Here is an 18,693-nt window from a genome sequence, read left to right as displayed (position 1 = left end):
ACTAAACAATCTCGTTGGTCTGTCTTGAATTTGATACAATATCGGTTTAAAATCAATTATGTGGAGAAAAATGACAAAGATTTAACGTAACAACAACACTGCGTTAAAGCGCTGCTGTCGCGACTTTTATTCTGAAAACGTCTGTTAACACCGGAAGTTTCATTGGTACTCAGTTCATGCTGAGATGAGAAGTGTATTATTTTGAATGTGTGAACGTGTTTCATTCAGTTGCAAACATGAGCTGAATCATTTTATCAGCAATTCGGTGGAAAACCTTTACGGAACCAGATTTGGTGGTACGTATCTTTTTAATCTTTTTCGTTTACCTGCCGGGGTGCATTATGAGCATCTTCACGTGATGTTCACATGTGAACAGTGTAACGTTATACACATCAGTGACAGTACAAACACACCAGCCCTCATATACTTCTTTACTAGTCTGTTCGGCCATTATATTGACCCGGGTTGTCTTTGTTCTGCTGTTGTAATGGAAAGTGTATCCTCTGATCAGAAGTGAAAGTGAACACCTGAGGTCATATATCCGGTCTCAGTGTTACAGTGTGCCAATCATAACCATGGCAGTGGAACCAGGTCAAGTGTGGGACAGATGGCGAACGTGCATGGTCTCTTTAGTTTCTATGCTGGTTACTTTAGTCCTGAATTTCTTAAAATGTCCTGAAATAATCCACAAAGTGCACGAGCAACGTTAAGTAAACGTGCTAACAGGATATGTGAGTGTACTCTGCTGTAAGAGGTGACAGAGATAAGCCTTTCCAATTACAGTGCAAAGCTCCTTACTTTTAGAGGAAAAGGGGCTTCCAATGCAAACACATTCTGTCCACAGGTCTTTTTTAGTTTGCTTTCGTGTTGTTAAACTCTTAACCCTTTAACTGACTTCTCAACCAAACGCTTTTTCCATCACTTTTTTCTTGGTGCGGACTTCAAAGGGTTAAAAAGGATATCTGATGCGTTTTGTAAGGGACTGACAGCCTCGTCAGTCACCATCCATTTTCATTGCATCTTTTTAAAATGAAAGCGAATGGTGACTGAGACTCTTTGGGAGGATTTGAAGGATGCCAGAGAGCAAATTGTAAATATGTAATGTTTAAATGCTATTTTTTTTAAGCAAAAATAAATTATTTCCCCGCAGAACAAATTTGGGTTACTCTAATCAAACTAATTAATTTGGTAACAGTTCGTTTTACAGTGTCCTTATTACTCATGTTACATGTAGTTTGTATAGTGTAGTAACTATAAATTATGCATAATTACATGCAACTCCTAACCCTATAATAAGTACATGTAGTTAATTACAATCACTCAGTACTTAAATGTATACAGTAATTACACTGCACCTTAAAATAAAGGGTATTTATAGTGTCCTTGTTACGGTGTAATTATAAACTAGGTACTGAGTGATCGTAATTGACTACATGTACTTACTATAGGGGTAGGATTAGGTTTATGGTTAGTTGCATGTAATTATGCATAATTTATATACCAACTACATGTAACATGAGTATAACAGGGACACTGTAAAATAAAGTTTAACCCTTTTTTAAGGTGTCTTTCTTACAGTGTAATTAAATAAGTACTCAGTTGTTTGGTTTATAGCGTTAGTTGTTGCTTATGCATAATTTACTGTTATTACTATAGTGTGTATTTAGATGTGTAGCAGGGACAGTAAAATAAAGTGTTACCCAAAATAGTTTATTTTAGTTTTATTTATTTATTATTATTATTATTATTATTATCAGTTAGATATATATTAACCTCGGACATTAATGAACTGTCGGAAGTGAACTGTCTTTATAAAGTATCTTCTTATTAAACGGTCTGTACACTTACAAAGTTCTCAAAGCTTCTTCATTATGTTACTGTGTTAGTGTGGGGCTATTTTGAGCTTTGTTAATGGTATAATGCCCCCATTACTAGTGTTATACGCTAAACAGTTTTTAGAGATAAAACTCTTTACATTCGATTATCATGAAAACAAATCTCAGAGAACGGTTGACTAGATACCGATGTGTTATTAGACCAAAGGTTCATTTTGTGCCGGAGTTCTCCTTTAAGATAGTGACTTGTCGCCGCTTACTGGCGGTTTTAGTTTCATATTTAAAGTAAAAAATGTTAAAGTTAGAAATATTTCATATTTAAATATTGAATATTGATTAAAAAAACCCTCATAGCTTTATTAAATGCAATTGTAAATGGACTGTAAATATATTAATGCCACTTCCGTGTCACCTCTGCACTGCAAAGATGGATTTTGATTGAATGATTTAATTTGACTGCAACAGTGGTACTGTATAATTATTGTGTAATTAAGTATTATTGTATAAATAAGTGTAATTACTGTATAATCTAATCTGAATGTTAGTATTTGACATAAAACATGATGCATAACTCGTTTAGAAAAAAATGTCCATATATAGGTGAATATGCCCCTGGAAATCAATTTAAGGTGGCAAATATTGCGCATTAATGAATGATTTCTGCTGTGAACTCGTTTACGACGGCGACCTGGCCAAGATAAAAAGTGCCGAGGTACAAAAAACATTAGTTACACGTGTAATTTACAAGACAAAGAAGTACACAGTAAACGTAATATGTAATATGCAGATCATGCGACTAATGCAAAAAAGCGAATCGGGTTAGCATGTACTAATGGTCAGACAATACATTTGCTAACAATAATTTAAATTGCCCTTGCCCCCTGAGCAACTTCATTGTCCATCCACTGTTTCTCGTCTGGATGCACTCTGATCTATTTACGGTTGTCCACACCATGTGACCTCAATATGACGTCACGGCATGTAATTGTCCTCACCACAAGCTCACCTTCCACCTGCGACATTTGGAAAAAGCGGGCGTCTCATTTGAGAAAACCCCATGGGACTGGGATAAAAACACTGCCTCAATCTCGTAACCAATACTCACTTTCATCAGCCGCTGGCCGGATCAGATGGACATTATTGTCCTCCTGAGGAAGTGCATGCGGTGCTGGGTTACATCGGTCTTGAGACTTGAAACTTTTCTTAAGTTGGTTGTTGTTGTGTTACATAAGGTGAACTGCCAAGGACTTGATCAAATATTTAGTGTTTTTTTCTGCCTCGGACATTAGTTGATAATCCTGCGCAATAGTTATACACCCCTTGACCAGGTATTCTGATCTCACTACGTTTTGTGTAATCAAACTAATGCTTTTCTCTGTGTGTGTGTCTATGGTTGCAGTTCGGGATAGATCTCTTGGAAATGCCACAGTTTCTCTCTTGGTACAGACAAGCTGGACCATTTTTATTGAGTCCTATTTGAATGCATTTATTTGCTTAGAAAATCAGAAACGATAAGAGTTGGGTAAGGATTTTAATACACTCTGTGTGCCTAACAGATTTTGTCTTTTTTTTTTTTATTTATTTTTTTTATTATTGTTATGTGTATATTTATTTTTTGCACAATTTATTTTTTAGTTATTTGCTTATTTATTTAATATCTCGGATATTTGAATATGTTCTTTGTGTGTGTTGATTTAAACAATGTATTTATTTAACTATTTACATTAATTTTTATTTATTTTTCCAGAATATCTTGGAACGTTCTATTTATATATGATGTATGTCTACGTGTGTGTGTGTGTGTGTGTATGTATATATATATATATATATATATATATATACATACACACACACACACACACACACATATATATACACACACACACACACACACACATATATATATATTATTTTATTATTATATATATATATATTATTTTATAATAAAATTATTATTATATAAATTATTATATTATTTTATTAGAATTGAAAAAAAATGAATTAAAGGTATTTATGAATGTATGTTGGACAATCCAATGTTTATTACATTTTGAAATCATTTGTTAATTTTTTAACTTTAGTTACCCGTACATTTTTTCTCAAATATCTTCTAAATACAGTGTGTGTGTTTATTTGGTTTTTTATGTACTTCTCTGAAATATTTGATTTTTTTTTCTTTTGGATAGAGACCTTATTCTCACATTTTTAATAAGGATAATAATATGATAAATAAATAATAAATAAAAAGATATTGCCTAATTTTGCTATTAATAGATTTATAATTGTTAATAATCATTTCTTTTTTAATTTTATTCATTTCACAGGCTGTATTATTTATTGATTTTGTGAGTTTAATGAAGAGTGTATTGCTGTTTTCATTGCTGTGTTTGTGCGAAGAGAAACACTGACCCTCTGTGTGTGTGTGTTGTAGGAGGAATGCGTAGCTGGAGGTGGTACCTCTCCAGAGTCATGCGTCTCTTCCTGCGCTGGTTCCGGCTCTGCCTTCGACGAGGACGCAGGAAGCGGACCAACAGAGTACGAGACCTGTGGAACTATGGGACGGTGCTAATGAAGTCCCTGTACTACAACGTCCTGACCAATTCAGACACGGTGCTCGACTGTGTCTTTGAGCCCATCTACTGGCTGGTGGACAACATGACCCGCTGGTTTGGAGTGGTAGGCAGAGCTAAATCTATTTTCTCAATTCATTTGCTTCACAGTTTTAGGGCTGAATATATTGCGTCCATCATAAAGGCGAGTGCACGGTTCACGCTAGAGCCACACGATTAATCGTTACAAGATCTAAGTCTATTAAACCTTTGATGAGTACTGTAGAGACGCAGATGGTTTCATTAGTCTGTTTCTAATGAAAACAGACCTTTGTCTTGAATAAATTTAGGGTAAGCCAAATCCATTTATTGTCCAGCTGTCAGCAGCTGTCATGGATGGGTATGAAACCGCTTCATGTTATCACATGAGTACTGGAATAAAAGTTTGTTGTTCGGATATAAACACTGATGACTACGGTAGCGATTAAAATGGAGCAAATCAGCTTTTGTAGGCAAGTTGACACTTCAAATAAAGATTGAATCAATTACTTTGTTAGACCAGTAGGCGACAAGTGACTCAGGATTTGTCACTGACTGCGTCAGAAAACTTAAAGGAGTAGTTCACTTTGAAAAAAACTTTTGCTGATAATTTACTCACCCCCATGTCATCCAAGATGTCCATGTCTTTCTTTCAGTCGAAAAGAAATTAAGGTTTTTGATGAAAACATTCCAGGATTTTTCTCCATAAAATGGACTTCAATGGGGTCCAAACGGTTCAAGGTCCAAATTTCAGTGCAGCTTCAAAGAAATTTAAACGACACCAGACAATGAATAAGGGTCTTATCAAGTGAAACGATCACTCATTTAAAAAATAAATAAAGTTTAAGTTTTATAAGCTCAAATGCTCGCCTTGCTCTGTTCTGTGATGCGCGTTCGTGACTCTCTTGTTCGAACTCGTTCATCAAAATGAACAAATCTTTTTTCGAGTTGTTTTGTTCATTGAATGAATCAAATGACTCGAAAAAAGATTTGTTCATTCATCGTCTGGAATTGTTTAAAGCCCTTTGAACAGTTTGCACTGAAACTCTCATTTGGACATGGAACCGTTTGGACCCCATTGAAGTCCATTATATGGAGAAAAATCCTGGAATGTTTTCATCAAAAACCTTCATTTCTTTTCGACTGAAGAAAGAAAGACGTGGACATCTTGGATGACATGGGGGTGAGTAAATTATCAGCAAAAGCTTTTTTTAAAGTGAACTACTACTTTAACGGCTACCGTAGATGCAACGCGCATTTGGAAAAACGAGGCGCTGGAGAGCACAATTCGTTTGAATGCAAAATACAATTTCACCGCTAAATAGGAGAACTTCCTCCACATTGTCCCTATAAAACTGCAGTGAACCAAAGACAGTCTCAAAAACACAGTCAGCTCAGATCAACGTGTGATCGTCAACCAGTGGATCTCTGAGTGAGTGAGTGGAGGCGGGGCTCATTTGCATATTCATAGAACCACGTATACTAAATGAGGGAAGGGTGTCGAATTACATTCAAGCTATGATTGACTACAGGCCAGGGGGACTTTAACATTTTGTCAGAACCTCTAGTAAATTGCACATTATTTTGTTTAGCTGTCCATTTAGAATTGACCATTTCTAATCCCTCATCTCTGTTTCCCCCGTGAAGGTGTTTGTGTCTCTGGTGATCACCTTGACCAGCTCCATCGTGATTATCGTGTATCTGTGTGTTCTGCCCATCATCTTCAGCACGTACCCGCTTCACTGGATCCTCTGGCACCTCTGTTACGGCCACTGGAACCTCCTCATGCTGGTCTTCCACTACTATAAAGCCATCACCACGTGTCCGGGTTTCCCACCACAGGTGCCTGCAGATTTTTTACAATTTCACATTTTATGTAAGCAATCCACCTTACTCCTGCGCCCCATGACGCTTTGCGCGAATTATGGGTGTAACTTACGTTAAAGGAGTAGTTCACTTTAAAAAAAAAACTTTTGCTGATAATTTACTCACCCCCATGTCATCCAAGATGTCCATGTCTTTCTTTCTTCAGTCGAAAAGAAATTAAGGTTTTTGATGAAAACATTCCAGGATTTTTCTCCATATAATAGACTTCAATGGGGTCCAAACGGTTCAAGGTCCAAGACAGTTTCAGTGCAAACTGTTCAAAGGGCTTTAAATGATTTCAAACGATGAATAAGGGTCTTATCAAGCAAAACGATCAGTATAACAAAGTTTAAGTTTTATAAGCTCATATGCTCTCCTTGCTCTGTTCTGTGATGCGCATTTGTGACTCTCCTGTTCAAACTCGTTCATCAAAATGTGAACTACTTTAAGCTGCCTTTTTGAATGGAAGTTCCCTAGACCGGAAGTGCCGCCCATAATTCAAAACGCAGTAAGGTCGTCAGGAATAAGGTGAATTAACTTCTGGAAGTAAAACTAGTTCTGATTTTTAACAATAACTTCTAAACCGTTAACAACAGAGGAAGCTATGAGGTTATTAACTGATGATATTTGCTTTCAGTCTGCATTATTTCAACTCGTTTTAAAATAATCATGTCCTCAGTGAACAACTACATTACTCATGATTCTGCAAGAAACTCCACCAATCAGAAAATTAGAAACAACAAAATTACGCCAAAATATCTTTTTCTTTTTTTTTTTTTGTGCTGGTTCAGTCCCGTGAATTTTTTCTCTAGTTTTCATTCATTGTGTACTTTTTATTTTCAATATTTAACATTTCATGAAGTGTTTGTTGCATGCTTGTGTCTTTTGTTTTAGGAAAAGAGTGATATACCAACTGTTACTATCTGTAAAAAATGTATAGTTCCCAAACCAGCTAGAACTCATCACTGCAGTATCTGCAACCGGTAAGACCAGTGAGCAAACTCAAGGCAACACAAGTGAATCTGATGTGCTGCGTGTCCTTTTACACATGTTACTAGTGTTAACTGAAGCAATGCCAGTAAATTATGCATAATTACATCCAACTAACCCTAAACCAAACCATATTCCTTCTAACCCTATAGAAAGCACATGTTGTTAATTAACATTACTCCGTACTTAAATGTTTAATTGCAAGAATTACTGAATTTTTTTGATTAATTGAATTAAATATTTCATTTAAAAATTAATCGTTTATCAAAAGGATCAATTGCTGCAGTTTAATTTTTAAATAAAATAATGCGTTATTTTGTTTTCTCCGTCACAGATGTATTTTGAAAATGGACCACCACTGTCGTATCCTTGTGAAGCAGCTGTTAAATAATATTTATACGAACATACGATATGTGAAGAGAAGCAAATGTTCTTTCATTATTTTGTGACCACGTCCTGCTGTGGTTTCCGTCTTAACTGGCCACTCCTCCAGCCTGGTTGAATAACTGCGTGGGTCATTTCAACCACCGGTACTTCTTCAGTTTCTGCATGTTCATGACCATGGGCTGCATCTACTGCAGCATCAGTGCCAAAGACATGTTCCTGGACGCTTATAACGCCATCGAGGTCAGTGACCCTTTCTAATTTAAAGGGGCGGTGTCCTGGGGCGCGGGGCTAATCTAAAGGGGTGGAGTCCTGAGGGCGGGGCTAATCTAAAGGGGAGGCGGTCCTTAGGCCGGGGCTAATCTAAAGGAGAGGTGTCCTGGGGGGCGGGTTAATCTAAAGGGGAGGCGGTCCTGGAGGCGGGTTAATCTAAAGGGAGGGGTCCTGGGTGCCGGTTAATCTAAAGGGGAGGTGGTCCTGGGGTGGTGGGTTAATCTGAAGGGGAGGCGGTCCTGGGGGGTGGGTTAATCTAAAGGGAGGGGTCCTGGGTGCCGGTTAATCTAAAGGGGAGGTGGTCCTGGGGGGCGGGTTAATCTGAAGGGGAGGCGGTCCTGGGGGGCGGGTTAATCTGAAGGGGAGGCGGTCCTGGGGGGGGTGGGTTAATCTGAAGGGGAGGCGGTCCTGGGAGCGGGTTAATCTAAAGGGGAGGCGGTTCTAAAGGCGGGTTAACCTGAAGGGGAGGCGGTCCTGGGGGGGGGGTGTAATCTGAAGGGGAGGCGATTCTGGGGGCGGGCGGGTTAATCTGAAGGGGAGGCGGTCCTGGGGGCGGGTTAACCTGAAGGAAAGGTGGTCCTGTGGGCGGGTTAATCTAAAGGGGAGGCGGTCCTGGGGGCGGGATAATCTGAAGCAGAGGTGGTCCTGGGGGCGGGTTAATCTGAAGGGGAGGCGGTCCTGGGGGCGGGATAATCTGAAGCAACGGTGGTCCTGGGGGCGGGTTAATCTGAAGGGGAGGCGGTCCTGGGGGCGGGTTAATCTGAAGGGGAGGTGGGCTGGGTGTAGGGCTGCACGATTATGACAAAAATCATAATTGTCGATTATTGCCTTGAAATTATAATTGCGATTATTAATTACGATTATCACAATTTACACTGAATGATGTTTAACACCTTTATGCCATTGTTCGAAGTGACAGCATGCAAATTGTTATATCAAAATAAAACAGCTGAAAACTCCTGAAAAATTTTCAATGCTTTTCTATGGTTTAAAGTAACACCAAGTAACTTTTCGTCTTCGGGCGCCCTACTGGTTGGAAACGAAATTGTACATTGCCGCTGTCATAAAATAATTTAGCCTACCGTCGCACGCATGCTCGCTGTTTATCCAGCAGCGGCTTTAGAATGAAATATGTCCACAGACAAAGTAGAGTATGTTACATTATTTCAAGAAAGGATGATGTATTGCGACATCAGAAACGAAGAAAAACGAAATAATGACTATTGTAGTGCTTGATGTAAAGCAGTCGAATTTTGTAGTTCTTTTTGTGGTCGGGTTCCTACCCGAACCCCGAAGTTACATAGCGCCAGTGAAAGTGATACAGACCCCGTCAGGCGACGGCAGAAGTGCCTTTCACCCTGTTACTACTTGATGAACCACTGATACGATTTTGGAAACATTATTTTAAGTTAACAATGTTAGATAGTGTTGTTTTAATGCTAATTATAATTATGTTACACTAACTAAAATTAAAACAATGGGGAAAAAACCCTTAAAATAAGCTGTAAAAAAACATTAAGTACACACAATAATGTAAGTGGACTTTTTATAATTGTGCTTTTGAACGATTACATAATTGTGGCATTCATAATTGTAACCGCGATTACAAATTCGATTAATTGTGCAGCCCTAGCTGGGTGCGGGTAAATCTAAAGGGGAGGCGGGTTAAAGGGGGATGCGGTCCTGGGGGCGGGTTAATCTAAAGGGGAGGGTATTCACACCGACCAGTAGTAAGTGTAGGTAGGTTATGAATGACAGCATGATGATAACAGTGAACATAACGATGGTTGTGTTTGTAGACCTCCTATCAGACGCCGCCTCCTTCCTTCACCCGTGAGGAGAAAATGCTGCACAAGAGCCTGGTTTATCTGTGGGTGTTGACGAGGTGAGACCGCTTATTTCCACACATTCATCTTTAACTCCTGCCGTCTCTAGCGTGTTCTCCTCTGTCCGCCAGTTCAGTGTCGGTGGCTCTGGGAAGCCTCACACTGTGGCACGCAGTGCTAATCACCAGAGCAGAAACCAGTGTGGAGAGACACATCAACAACCGAGAGAGAACACGACTCAAGCTGAGGGGCAAAGTGAGGACGACACCACACATGCATTTACACCATAAAAAATATCTATACTAATTTACATCTATAAAAATGTAGTATTCTAATTTTTGAAGATGAACTCGACACTCTGTTCACAGATTTTCCGTAATCCATACCACCATGGAATACTGAACAATTGGAGAAGGTTTTTTGGTATTGAGAAGCGGAGGTAAGATGTTTACCATATTTTTTTTTAAATTATTATTATTTATACAACAATTTTACAGTGAATATTTAATAATCAGTGTTTTATTGTCTTTCAGTGACTGGCTAACGCGAGTTCTGTTGCCCTCCGCTCATCTTCCTCATGAGGATGGCCTGTTATGGGACTGTCCTGCATACAGGAACAACACTGTGGTCATATGAACAGATCAGTCCATATCTCAGACTCTGACTGAAGGGGCTCTGCGTCACCTCTGACCTTCACCTTTAGAAATCAAGGACTGCTGACCTTTAGGTCGTCTTTTCATTTTTTTTATGTGTTTATGCTACAGCGTGAGATCCTTGTGCCGAGTTCAAAGTAGTTCTTGGTGCCAAAGACTTAATGTAAGTGGATTTTGGTGACATCTGTGGAATATATATATTTTTTTAACTTCAAAGATTCAAATGGCGATCATGACGGGAATCTTTGAGCTGTGTCCTTTATGAAACTGTTTTTCACCATGTGTTTGAATGTCTAAACATTTCCAAAGTGGTCCGTGCATTTTGTTGAATTGAAGTTAGTCAAACATTTGCTTTAATTTCCAAATGTTTTCGAATTAACACCCCTTTACATATGAAATGCGTGTGTAGTTTGCGATGGGCTCCAGAAGTCTGAGACTACTGGGCGAAAAAATGTAACATAAATATGTTTTATTCTTTACGTTTCTCATTATAAAATATTTTCCGTAATACAATTGACATGTACACTCACCTAAAGGATTGTTAGGAACAGCTGTTCAATTTCTCATTAATGCAATTATCTAATCAACCAATCACATGGCAGTTGCTTCAATGCATTTAGGGGTGTGGTCCTGGTCAAGACAATCTCCTGAACTCCAAACTGAATGTCAGAATGGGAAAGAAAGGTGATTTAAGAGTATTTCACAATCTGCTCAGTTACTGGGATTTTCACACACAACCATTTCTAGGGTTTACAAAGAATGCTGTGAAAAGGGGAAAACATCCAGTATGCGGCAGTCCTGTGGACGAAAATGCCTTGTTGATGCGAGAGGTCAGAGGAGAATGGGCCGACTGATTCAAGCTGATAGAAGAGCAACTTTGACTGAAATAACCACTCGTTACAACCGAGGTATGCAGCAAAGACACAACACACACAACCTTGAGGCGGATGGGCTACAACAGCAGAAGACCCCACCGGGTACCACTCATCTCCACTACAAATAGGAAAAAGAGGCGACAATTTGCAAGAGCTCACCAAAATTGGACAGTTGAAGACTGGAAAAATATCGCCTGGTCTGATGAGTCTCGATTTCAGATGGTAGAGTCAGAATTTGGCGTAAACAGAATGAGAACATGGATCCATCATGCCTTGTTACCACTGGTCAGGCTGGTGGTGGTGGTGTAATGGTGTGGGGGATGTTTTCTTGGCACACTTTAGACCCCTTAGTGCCAATTGGGCATCGTTTAAATGCCACGGCCTACCTGAGCATTGTTTCTGACCATGTCCATCCCTTTATGGCCACCATGTCCTCATCCTCTGATGGCTACTTCCAGCAGGATAATGCACCAGGTCACAAAGCTCTAATTTCTTGAACATGACAATGAGTTGACTGTACTAAAATGGCCGCCACAGTCACCAGATCTCAACCCAATAGAGCATCTTTGGGATGTGGTGGAACGGGAGCTTCATCCCACAAATCTCCATCAACTGCAAGATGCTATCCTATCAATATGGGCCAACATTTCTAAAGAATGCTTTCAGCACCTTGTTGAATCAATGCCACGTAGAATTAAGGTCAAACACAGTATTAGTATGGTGTTCCTAATAATCCTTTAGGTGTGTATTTCAGGATGTTTTGGTGTTTGCATTGTTCCCGGTTTGCAAGTAATAACATGGTCAAATTTAAAAACCTTTTTTTATTGGTTACTTAGAATTGTTACTGCCTCTTTTATTTATAAAAATACTTTTTCATTTCATAAATTTGTTTGAAAATCTTCTAAATCCTAAAACGAAAAGGTTTCGGTAACACTTTACAACAAGGTCTCATTTATTAGTTAATACATAAGTCGACATATATTTTTTTTCATAGTATTTATTTATTAATCTTTGTTAACGTTAAACCATGAACAATTTTTTTAAATGTTAGTTTAAAGTGCATGAACGTTAACAGAAACAACTTGATTTGAAAAATGTTTTCGTAAATGTTTTTTTGAAGTTTTTTTCGTAGAAGTTTTGTCCATTGTTAGTTGACGTTAACTAATGTAGTTAACGCACGCAAATTACATCTTAAGTATTTTCAGTTTACCATGTTTTATATTCATTTGAATATTTTCAGTATGTTCTCAGAATTCTGGATGAAATGCGAAATAAATGTAAGCAAGCTGAAAACATTTTGGTGTTGTTGATTGTGTGATATCTGAAATGCGCAGGTCAGGTTCATGTAAATGCCAGTCCAGCACTTACTGTACAAATGAACTGGTGTGATATAAAACATCAGGTCCAACTGGGAAATTACGACAGAGCACATTACCACAATCTAAACCTTTAGTTTTAAAACACATTACGTTTGACTTCTTCCTTTGAAACGGCCCATTAATAACTAATTCACTGCTAAAGCTTCACAATCTACACATTTACAAAAAGTTTTATTGACAGGTTATTTGACATTTAAATATTGTTTATATTCTTGGCATCAGTTTTGTCAGTCTTGAGGCTAATGTAACATCAGTTTAAAAATACTGACATCAGGACAGTCGTATCAACTGCACATTCAAAGATCCTGCGTCTAACATTCCTATAATATGGACATGACGTGATTGAAGAAATGATAATAGCACACGATGAGGCTTGTGTGTGTGTGTGTGTGATTTACTCTTGCCATCTTGATTCAGCGTCCGCTGTTGAAGGTCCATTGGGGTTCGTGTTCAAGCACTTCTCGGCTGCCGACAGTTTGTTCAGCCATTGTTGTGGCCAGGTAGGACAACCTCATGCCACATCATAAAAAAGGGGATAAGGAAGTAAAATCAAAGGCTGTGAGCGGTGATCTGAGGCGCATTCATCTGCTTATCTTCCCCCGGGGCTTCCTAACAAAAACCTAAGGATGAGGAAAGCAATATTAGACACTGTCGAGCCACTGCAAATAAACAGGCCCAATAGCCTCGGACATAAAGCACCCAGCCCAAAATCAAGTAGTGTTTCCACTGTTGGGCCAGTAGCCTGGCAGCACTAGCTCAAAACATGAAATCTATAAACAACTGGATCTGTAAATCTATAGAACGACGCGAGCATGACTGAAGCGAACGTTAGGTCTTTACTTAAAAGGGCTATGAGTAGGATTTTACTTAAAAAATCTTTAAGATCGAGTCTTCGTTTGTACATTTATGAGCCAACCATAATGCAACCACCTTGACTGTCCACCACGGTTGCCTATAGGGCTGGGAAATAATAAATATCGATTTCTCCATATTAATCGATTCTCATTTTTACGAACCGTTATCGATTCTTAAGTCTCAAGAATCGATTAGTCATCCTGTTTCATTTGAATGAATGGGACATTGTATCGCGGCTGCGCGCATCCAAAACATTGCAATAATCTTTGTCCTTTGTTACTATTGATATAAAACAAAGTCTCAATTTTCAAATGATGTCCATTTGTCCGTTAGTCAGCTAGAAAAAAATAACTCTAGAGAGGAGCATTTTGCTAAATATATACACACCATATTACATATGCATTATAATCTTAATGTTCTTCAATATTGAATGCATATTTGAATAAATCTGGCAAGTTTTTATTACAGCCACCATTTAAATGTTTATATTTCATATAATCTTCTTATTATAAAAATAAATAAAAGTGTAATTTAAGTGATTAATTCATTATTAACTTCATGCTACAACTAGACTTCCATAGTTTACAGCATTAGTTAAGAGATTTAATTCCCTTGAGAAAAATTGCCATTTATTGTAACTGATATCCAAAATAACCGATATTGAATCGAATCGTAATCGAAATCGAATGCTTGTGAATTGAAATCGAATCAAATTGTGAAATTTGTCTCAATACCCAGCCCTAGTTGCCTCTATTAGCCTGTAGGTTCAATTGTGTGTGGAGGAGTCTGGTATAATACGTCTTATTCACGGCAGCGCCATCTTTGATTTTTAATTAGAATGAAAGCGAGGCTGTGAGGGATAGACTTGCATCTCTTCAATGGGCTGTACTGTTATTTAATGTGTTTTCGGCTTGTTCTGCTCATGAAACACTGGAAAAATACCTTTCCAAGAAATTTCAGTTGACAAAAAACTCAAGACAAAGTAATCTAGGAGCTTTATTCAGCTTTTTACAGCGGATGCCATTGGAAACACGGTAAGTCTATCCCTCACGGCCTCACTTTCATACCTGTCATGGCGCTGCTCTGAATAAGGTCTAAAACATGGGAAATGAGCAGCGATGTTGAAGGTCTCCTGACTCGGGTAAATTCTATTCGTAACCACTCCTCAAGCCCCAGTTGGCCCGCTTCTAACCAAGGTATTCGGCGGGTCAAAAACCCCAGAGGAAGCCCCGAAGGTGACGGTGGAAACGCGACTGGCACGCACTAGCACACTCGCTTTTGGCCCGACAGTGGAAACGCGGCGTGTGAAACCTGCAGGGCTTGAATGTGCGTCTGCCTCACCATTGCCCTCGAGCCGCCACAGCCTCGTTCCTCACCAGCCTCTTTCGGTCATCCAGACACACACCGAGAGCTTTCAGCACTCTGGCACGGAACGGCAGGATCTAAACACACAACAAAACTATAAATGACACAGTCAAATCTGTGACTTCAGAGTCAACGTGTTTTATTGTGCATAAATCATCTGAGCATGTTATTTAAAAAAAAAACGCAATTCACAAGAGCGTATTGAACCATGGATGTCGTACCGAACGGTTCAATATTATATTGAGAATTGTGGCATCCATATATATTTATACACACAGACTTTATTTATTTTTTAGCCCTTGAAATCACAAATTAAAAAACAAATTTGCCATCAAAATATAATAATACATTTTAATGATTAATATATATTTTTTGAAGGAGCTGTATGTAAGATTGTGGCCAAAACTGGTACTGCAATCAGTTTTAATTTACTGTAGAGCGGTGTATCCCTTCCCCCTCCGCCCTGATTCGAGGTTGCCAGATAGGCTGCAGGATCCAACATTTTGTTTATCCCACACGTTTGTATCTGCAGCTGTGGTAACTAGAGCAGAGCTGGCAACCCGAATGCCGCAACACTACTGACTCCGTGATTGGTAGATCGGTGGAGGGAGGAGCATCAGACCAAAACACAACATGACAGTCGAGGGCTGCAACTTCACTTTTTAAATGGCAATATCCTGGCCGGACTGCTGTTGTCAGTGTCAGTGATCTAAGTATTTTAAATTAAAGAGCCCCTATCATGGATTTTTGAAAATGACTGTTCATGTGGTGTGGAATATAGCTCTAAGGGAATGAAAACATCCTGAAAAGATTTATATCTGAAAGTGCACCGATATAAAGTTATTGTCTTTCAAAAGTGAGAGTCGACTCTGAGTCTATGAAATGAATTGTTTTTGAAACGAGTCATTAGCTGGTTCGTCGTCATGACGTAGATGCATATTGGTTACCTAGTTACTGCGCGCACAGACGGAAGTGTAAACTTGAAGTCTACACGTTCAAATACTTCATCATAGCATAATGTCGAGAAGACGCTGTGTTCTACAATGCAAATATAGTTCAGCCACTTTGTTTTCATTTACCAGGGACGAGCATGTGAAGAATCGGTGGTCAGACTTCATATTTGCAACGATACCACAACAGTATAACTAGGGATGGGTATCGTTAAGGTTTTATCGGTATTACTACTCTTACCGATACCGCTTATCGATCCGGTACTTTAACGGTATTCTTATCGGTTCTTTTTGGTGTTTTTTTTTTTTTTTTTTTTAAGAATTAAGAACATAATTAAACTCTATATTTTGAAATGTAAAATAGAAAAAGCAAAACGAAGAAAAATATATTTTTGTTATGCAGCAATGTGCAGGCTTTTTTGTTTTATATAAAAAAGGACACATAAGAAAAAAAAACCAAGTACAAACACAAGAATAAAATCAATCAAAGATACAAATTATATACAAAAGTGCTTTAATTTCAGCAAGGTCTACTAACATATCTTTTCAGGTAGTAATTGTTTCTGTCTGAAAAGAAACCTAATTTAGTAATCAAATATAAAATAGCACTAGTTTATCATAGATAGATTAATGCTTATTTAATCTAAAGTTACTTATTCAAAAGCTGTGAGTGATTTTCTCTGCCTTTTGTTGTTTGATTTGCATTAATGGCTGAATCGTCAGCAGGTTTCGGCTATTAGACTGCTGCCCCTTTAAGACCGAGAGCAAATCTAATCGGTAACCGGTAACTGAAGCACCATCAATTTAAGACATAATTGTGTTTAAGTGAATAAACTGTGTTTAAACGAATCTCAGAGCTGGTCATTTTGATATTTGTATGTATATTTGATAGTTAAGGAGGACACACGAAGCCCAAAGTATAGGCTACTTTTCTTGTCTCGTTGCAGTCCGTTTCGGAGCGCGCATCGCCTTGTGAACAGGCTCTTGCGCAGGTTTTTGTGTTTTTAATAGCCATTTTTTGATCTTGCAACAATAGAAGACAGCATTTTGCAACAATCGCCGATCGTGCTGACGGTACGTTTGGGTTTTAGGAATAACTGACAGCGCTCCGCAGTGCTGTGAAGTAAAGGAAGTTAAGCTGGACAGATCATGCGTCTTGTTTTTTAACGGTTTTATCTCAAATAGCTTCTTTTTATAATCTTTGGAAGCCGAAATACAAAATATATTAGAATAATATCCCACATCTAAAGTGTAACCACGTTGAATGTTTAGTTCTGTCCTCATTGTCACTCATTAAGCAGGGCTGTCGTGTTGCGCGTGCTGTGGCTTTGCGTGAGAGATCGCTCTCTCTCTCTTCTCTCTCTCTCTCTCTCTCTGCTGAACTGCTAATTTCAAATTTGCATCACAGACAAAAGGTTTAATTAAAATATAGTTTATATATAGAAAAGGCTGGCGATATAAACATGTTAAAGATAACGTCTTTATAGGAATGATAAATAATTTCTCCAGTACCGACAGCAGAACCGATAACGTCCGAGCTTATCGATACAGCGGTCTTTCAAAATTCAGCACCGGGGCCCGTTTAATACCGGGTTTGTGTTCTCATCATTTTATTGACGAATAACGTCAGTTCAAAAACATAAATGAATTCAAATGTGGATTTGCAAACGGTTGTTCCTGAAGAAGGGCTCAGTAACTTACTTACCCAGTGTATATGGATCAGCTTCCTCCTCCGAATCACAACCTGTGAGTATTATTAATAATTATTGCTTTTATGGGTTTTGAACGGTTTTGTTGCGTCAGGGCGCGAGGAGGTAATATGTGTGTGCGTGTGTGTAAGTTACGCTCAGCGCAGCTTCTAGGTCTCCAATGTCAATTTTTTTTAAATATGTGAAATGTTTGTCGCTGTTATTGGAGTTGTCATAAACAATAGAGCGTCTTGTAGTACTGCAGTGCTTTATCAATATGTTTATGTGTTATGCGAACAAATCAGATCATCAGACCAATCACCGCCGATTAGCGTCACGCACAGGAGTGGTTTGGAAAAATGAGTCGTTGTACGAATCATTTGGGAGTCGGTGAGCAAATCTGTTAAAAATAAATGCATATTATAAGACAAATAAAGTGTTTTTTATCCTTGCATGCATGTTAAACTGTTTTTGGGAACTCCTAAAACAAAAATAGGAACATTTCAAATGCTGTGATAGGGGCTCTTTAATGTCTTGTGACATTTTAGGATTATTTGAAATACATTTCTTACATACAGCTCCTTTAAATAAAGTTGAATAAAATGCTCAGCATCAATTATCTCTAAAATCAGCTTCTCTTACCACATGTTCAGGCAGGCGAGAGAGAGCATGAACGCAGCGGATAGATGCAATTCTCACTTTCTGTCAGAATGAAGATAGTCAAAATTAGGCAATCTCTGTCAACAGATGGACTGGGATCACATGCTGCTGCCCAGTGCAGAGTTAGGCGATGTACCATGTGAGGGCTGGTGGTGAGGGCCAGCATGCGTGAGAACAGCGCCTCCAGCTGGTTCTTGAGGGCCTCCGGGGGCTCCAGCAGCACCGGCTGCATGCAGGACAGGGTGGAGAACTGGACCTCTCGATCAGGACAGGACAGCGCCTCCAGCAGGAGCGGCAGCAGCTGCAGAGAACCGCACAGGACACACACTGTGTAACACTCGACACATCGGAAAACAGCAGAAAGTCACAACTCAACTCACCGCAGGAAGCTCTGTGAGCTGCACCTCTCGGGGAAGGTTGTTCACGATGTGTGACAGGGCTTTCAGATAACAAGACTTCTTCTCTGTGGAGAAAGAGAAATCATTTACACAACGAAAGAAGTCTCT

The 18,693-nt window shown here is 38.9% G+C and overlaps 2 protein-coding genes across 4 annotated transcripts in view; one reads left to right on the top strand and one right to left on the bottom strand.

The window, feature by feature from the left end:
- The first annotated feature begins 139 nt into the window (after positions 1–139).
- zdhhc16b (zDHHC palmitoyltransferase 16b) lies at positions 140–12,585 on the top strand. Of its 2 annotated transcripts, XM_039657733.2 has the most exons (11): positions 143–296; positions 3,235–3,357; positions 4,267–4,511; positions 6,071–6,265; positions 7,184–7,272; positions 7,614–7,642; positions 7,773–7,906; positions 9,736–9,821; positions 9,894–10,017; positions 10,131–10,201; positions 10,296–12,585. In XM_039657733.2, exons 3-11 carry the CDS (start codon positions 4,272–4,274, stop codon positions 10,396–10,398), a joined length of 1,071 nt encoding a protein of 356 aa, XP_039513667.2. In that variant the 5' UTR covers positions 143–296; positions 3,235–3,357; positions 4,267–4,271; the 3' UTR covers positions 10,399–12,585. The 2 variants fall into 2 exon arrangements, with proteins under 2 accessions (XP_039513664.2, XP_039513667.2); XM_039657730.2 differs by lacking the exon at positions 3,235–3,357 and having other exon boundaries at positions 140–296.
- Positions 12,586–12,821: 236 nt separating this feature from the next.
- The window catches only part of mms19 (MMS19 homolog, cytosolic iron-sulfur assembly component), a 37,363-nt gene continuing 31,491 nt past the window's right edge, over positions 12,822–18,693 (bottom strand). For both annotated transcript variants that reach the window (XM_039657655.2, XM_039657656.2), the window contains 5 exons: positions 18,568–18,650; positions 18,324–18,488; positions 18,170–18,229; positions 14,866–14,966; positions 12,822–13,289 (listed from right to left, as the gene is read on the bottom strand). In XM_039657655.2, coding sequence (XP_039513589.2) covers positions 13,259–13,289; positions 14,866–14,966; positions 18,170–18,229; positions 18,324–18,488; positions 18,568–18,650 — 440 coding nt within the window. In that variant the 3' untranslated portion in view covers positions 12,822–13,258. The remainder of the gene's footprint in view (positions 13,290–14,865; positions 14,967–18,169; positions 18,230–18,323; positions 18,489–18,567; positions 18,651–18,693) is intronic.

The sequence above is a fragment of the Pimephales promelas genome, chromosome 17 (assembly GCF_988280905.1).
Source record: "Pimephales promelas chromosome 17, fPimPro1.hap1.1, whole genome shotgun sequence".
Lineage (NCBI taxonomy): Eukaryota > Metazoa > Chordata > Actinopteri > Cypriniformes > Leuciscidae > Pimephales > Pimephales promelas.
This window is presented reverse-complemented; position numbering and strand designations above follow the sequence as displayed.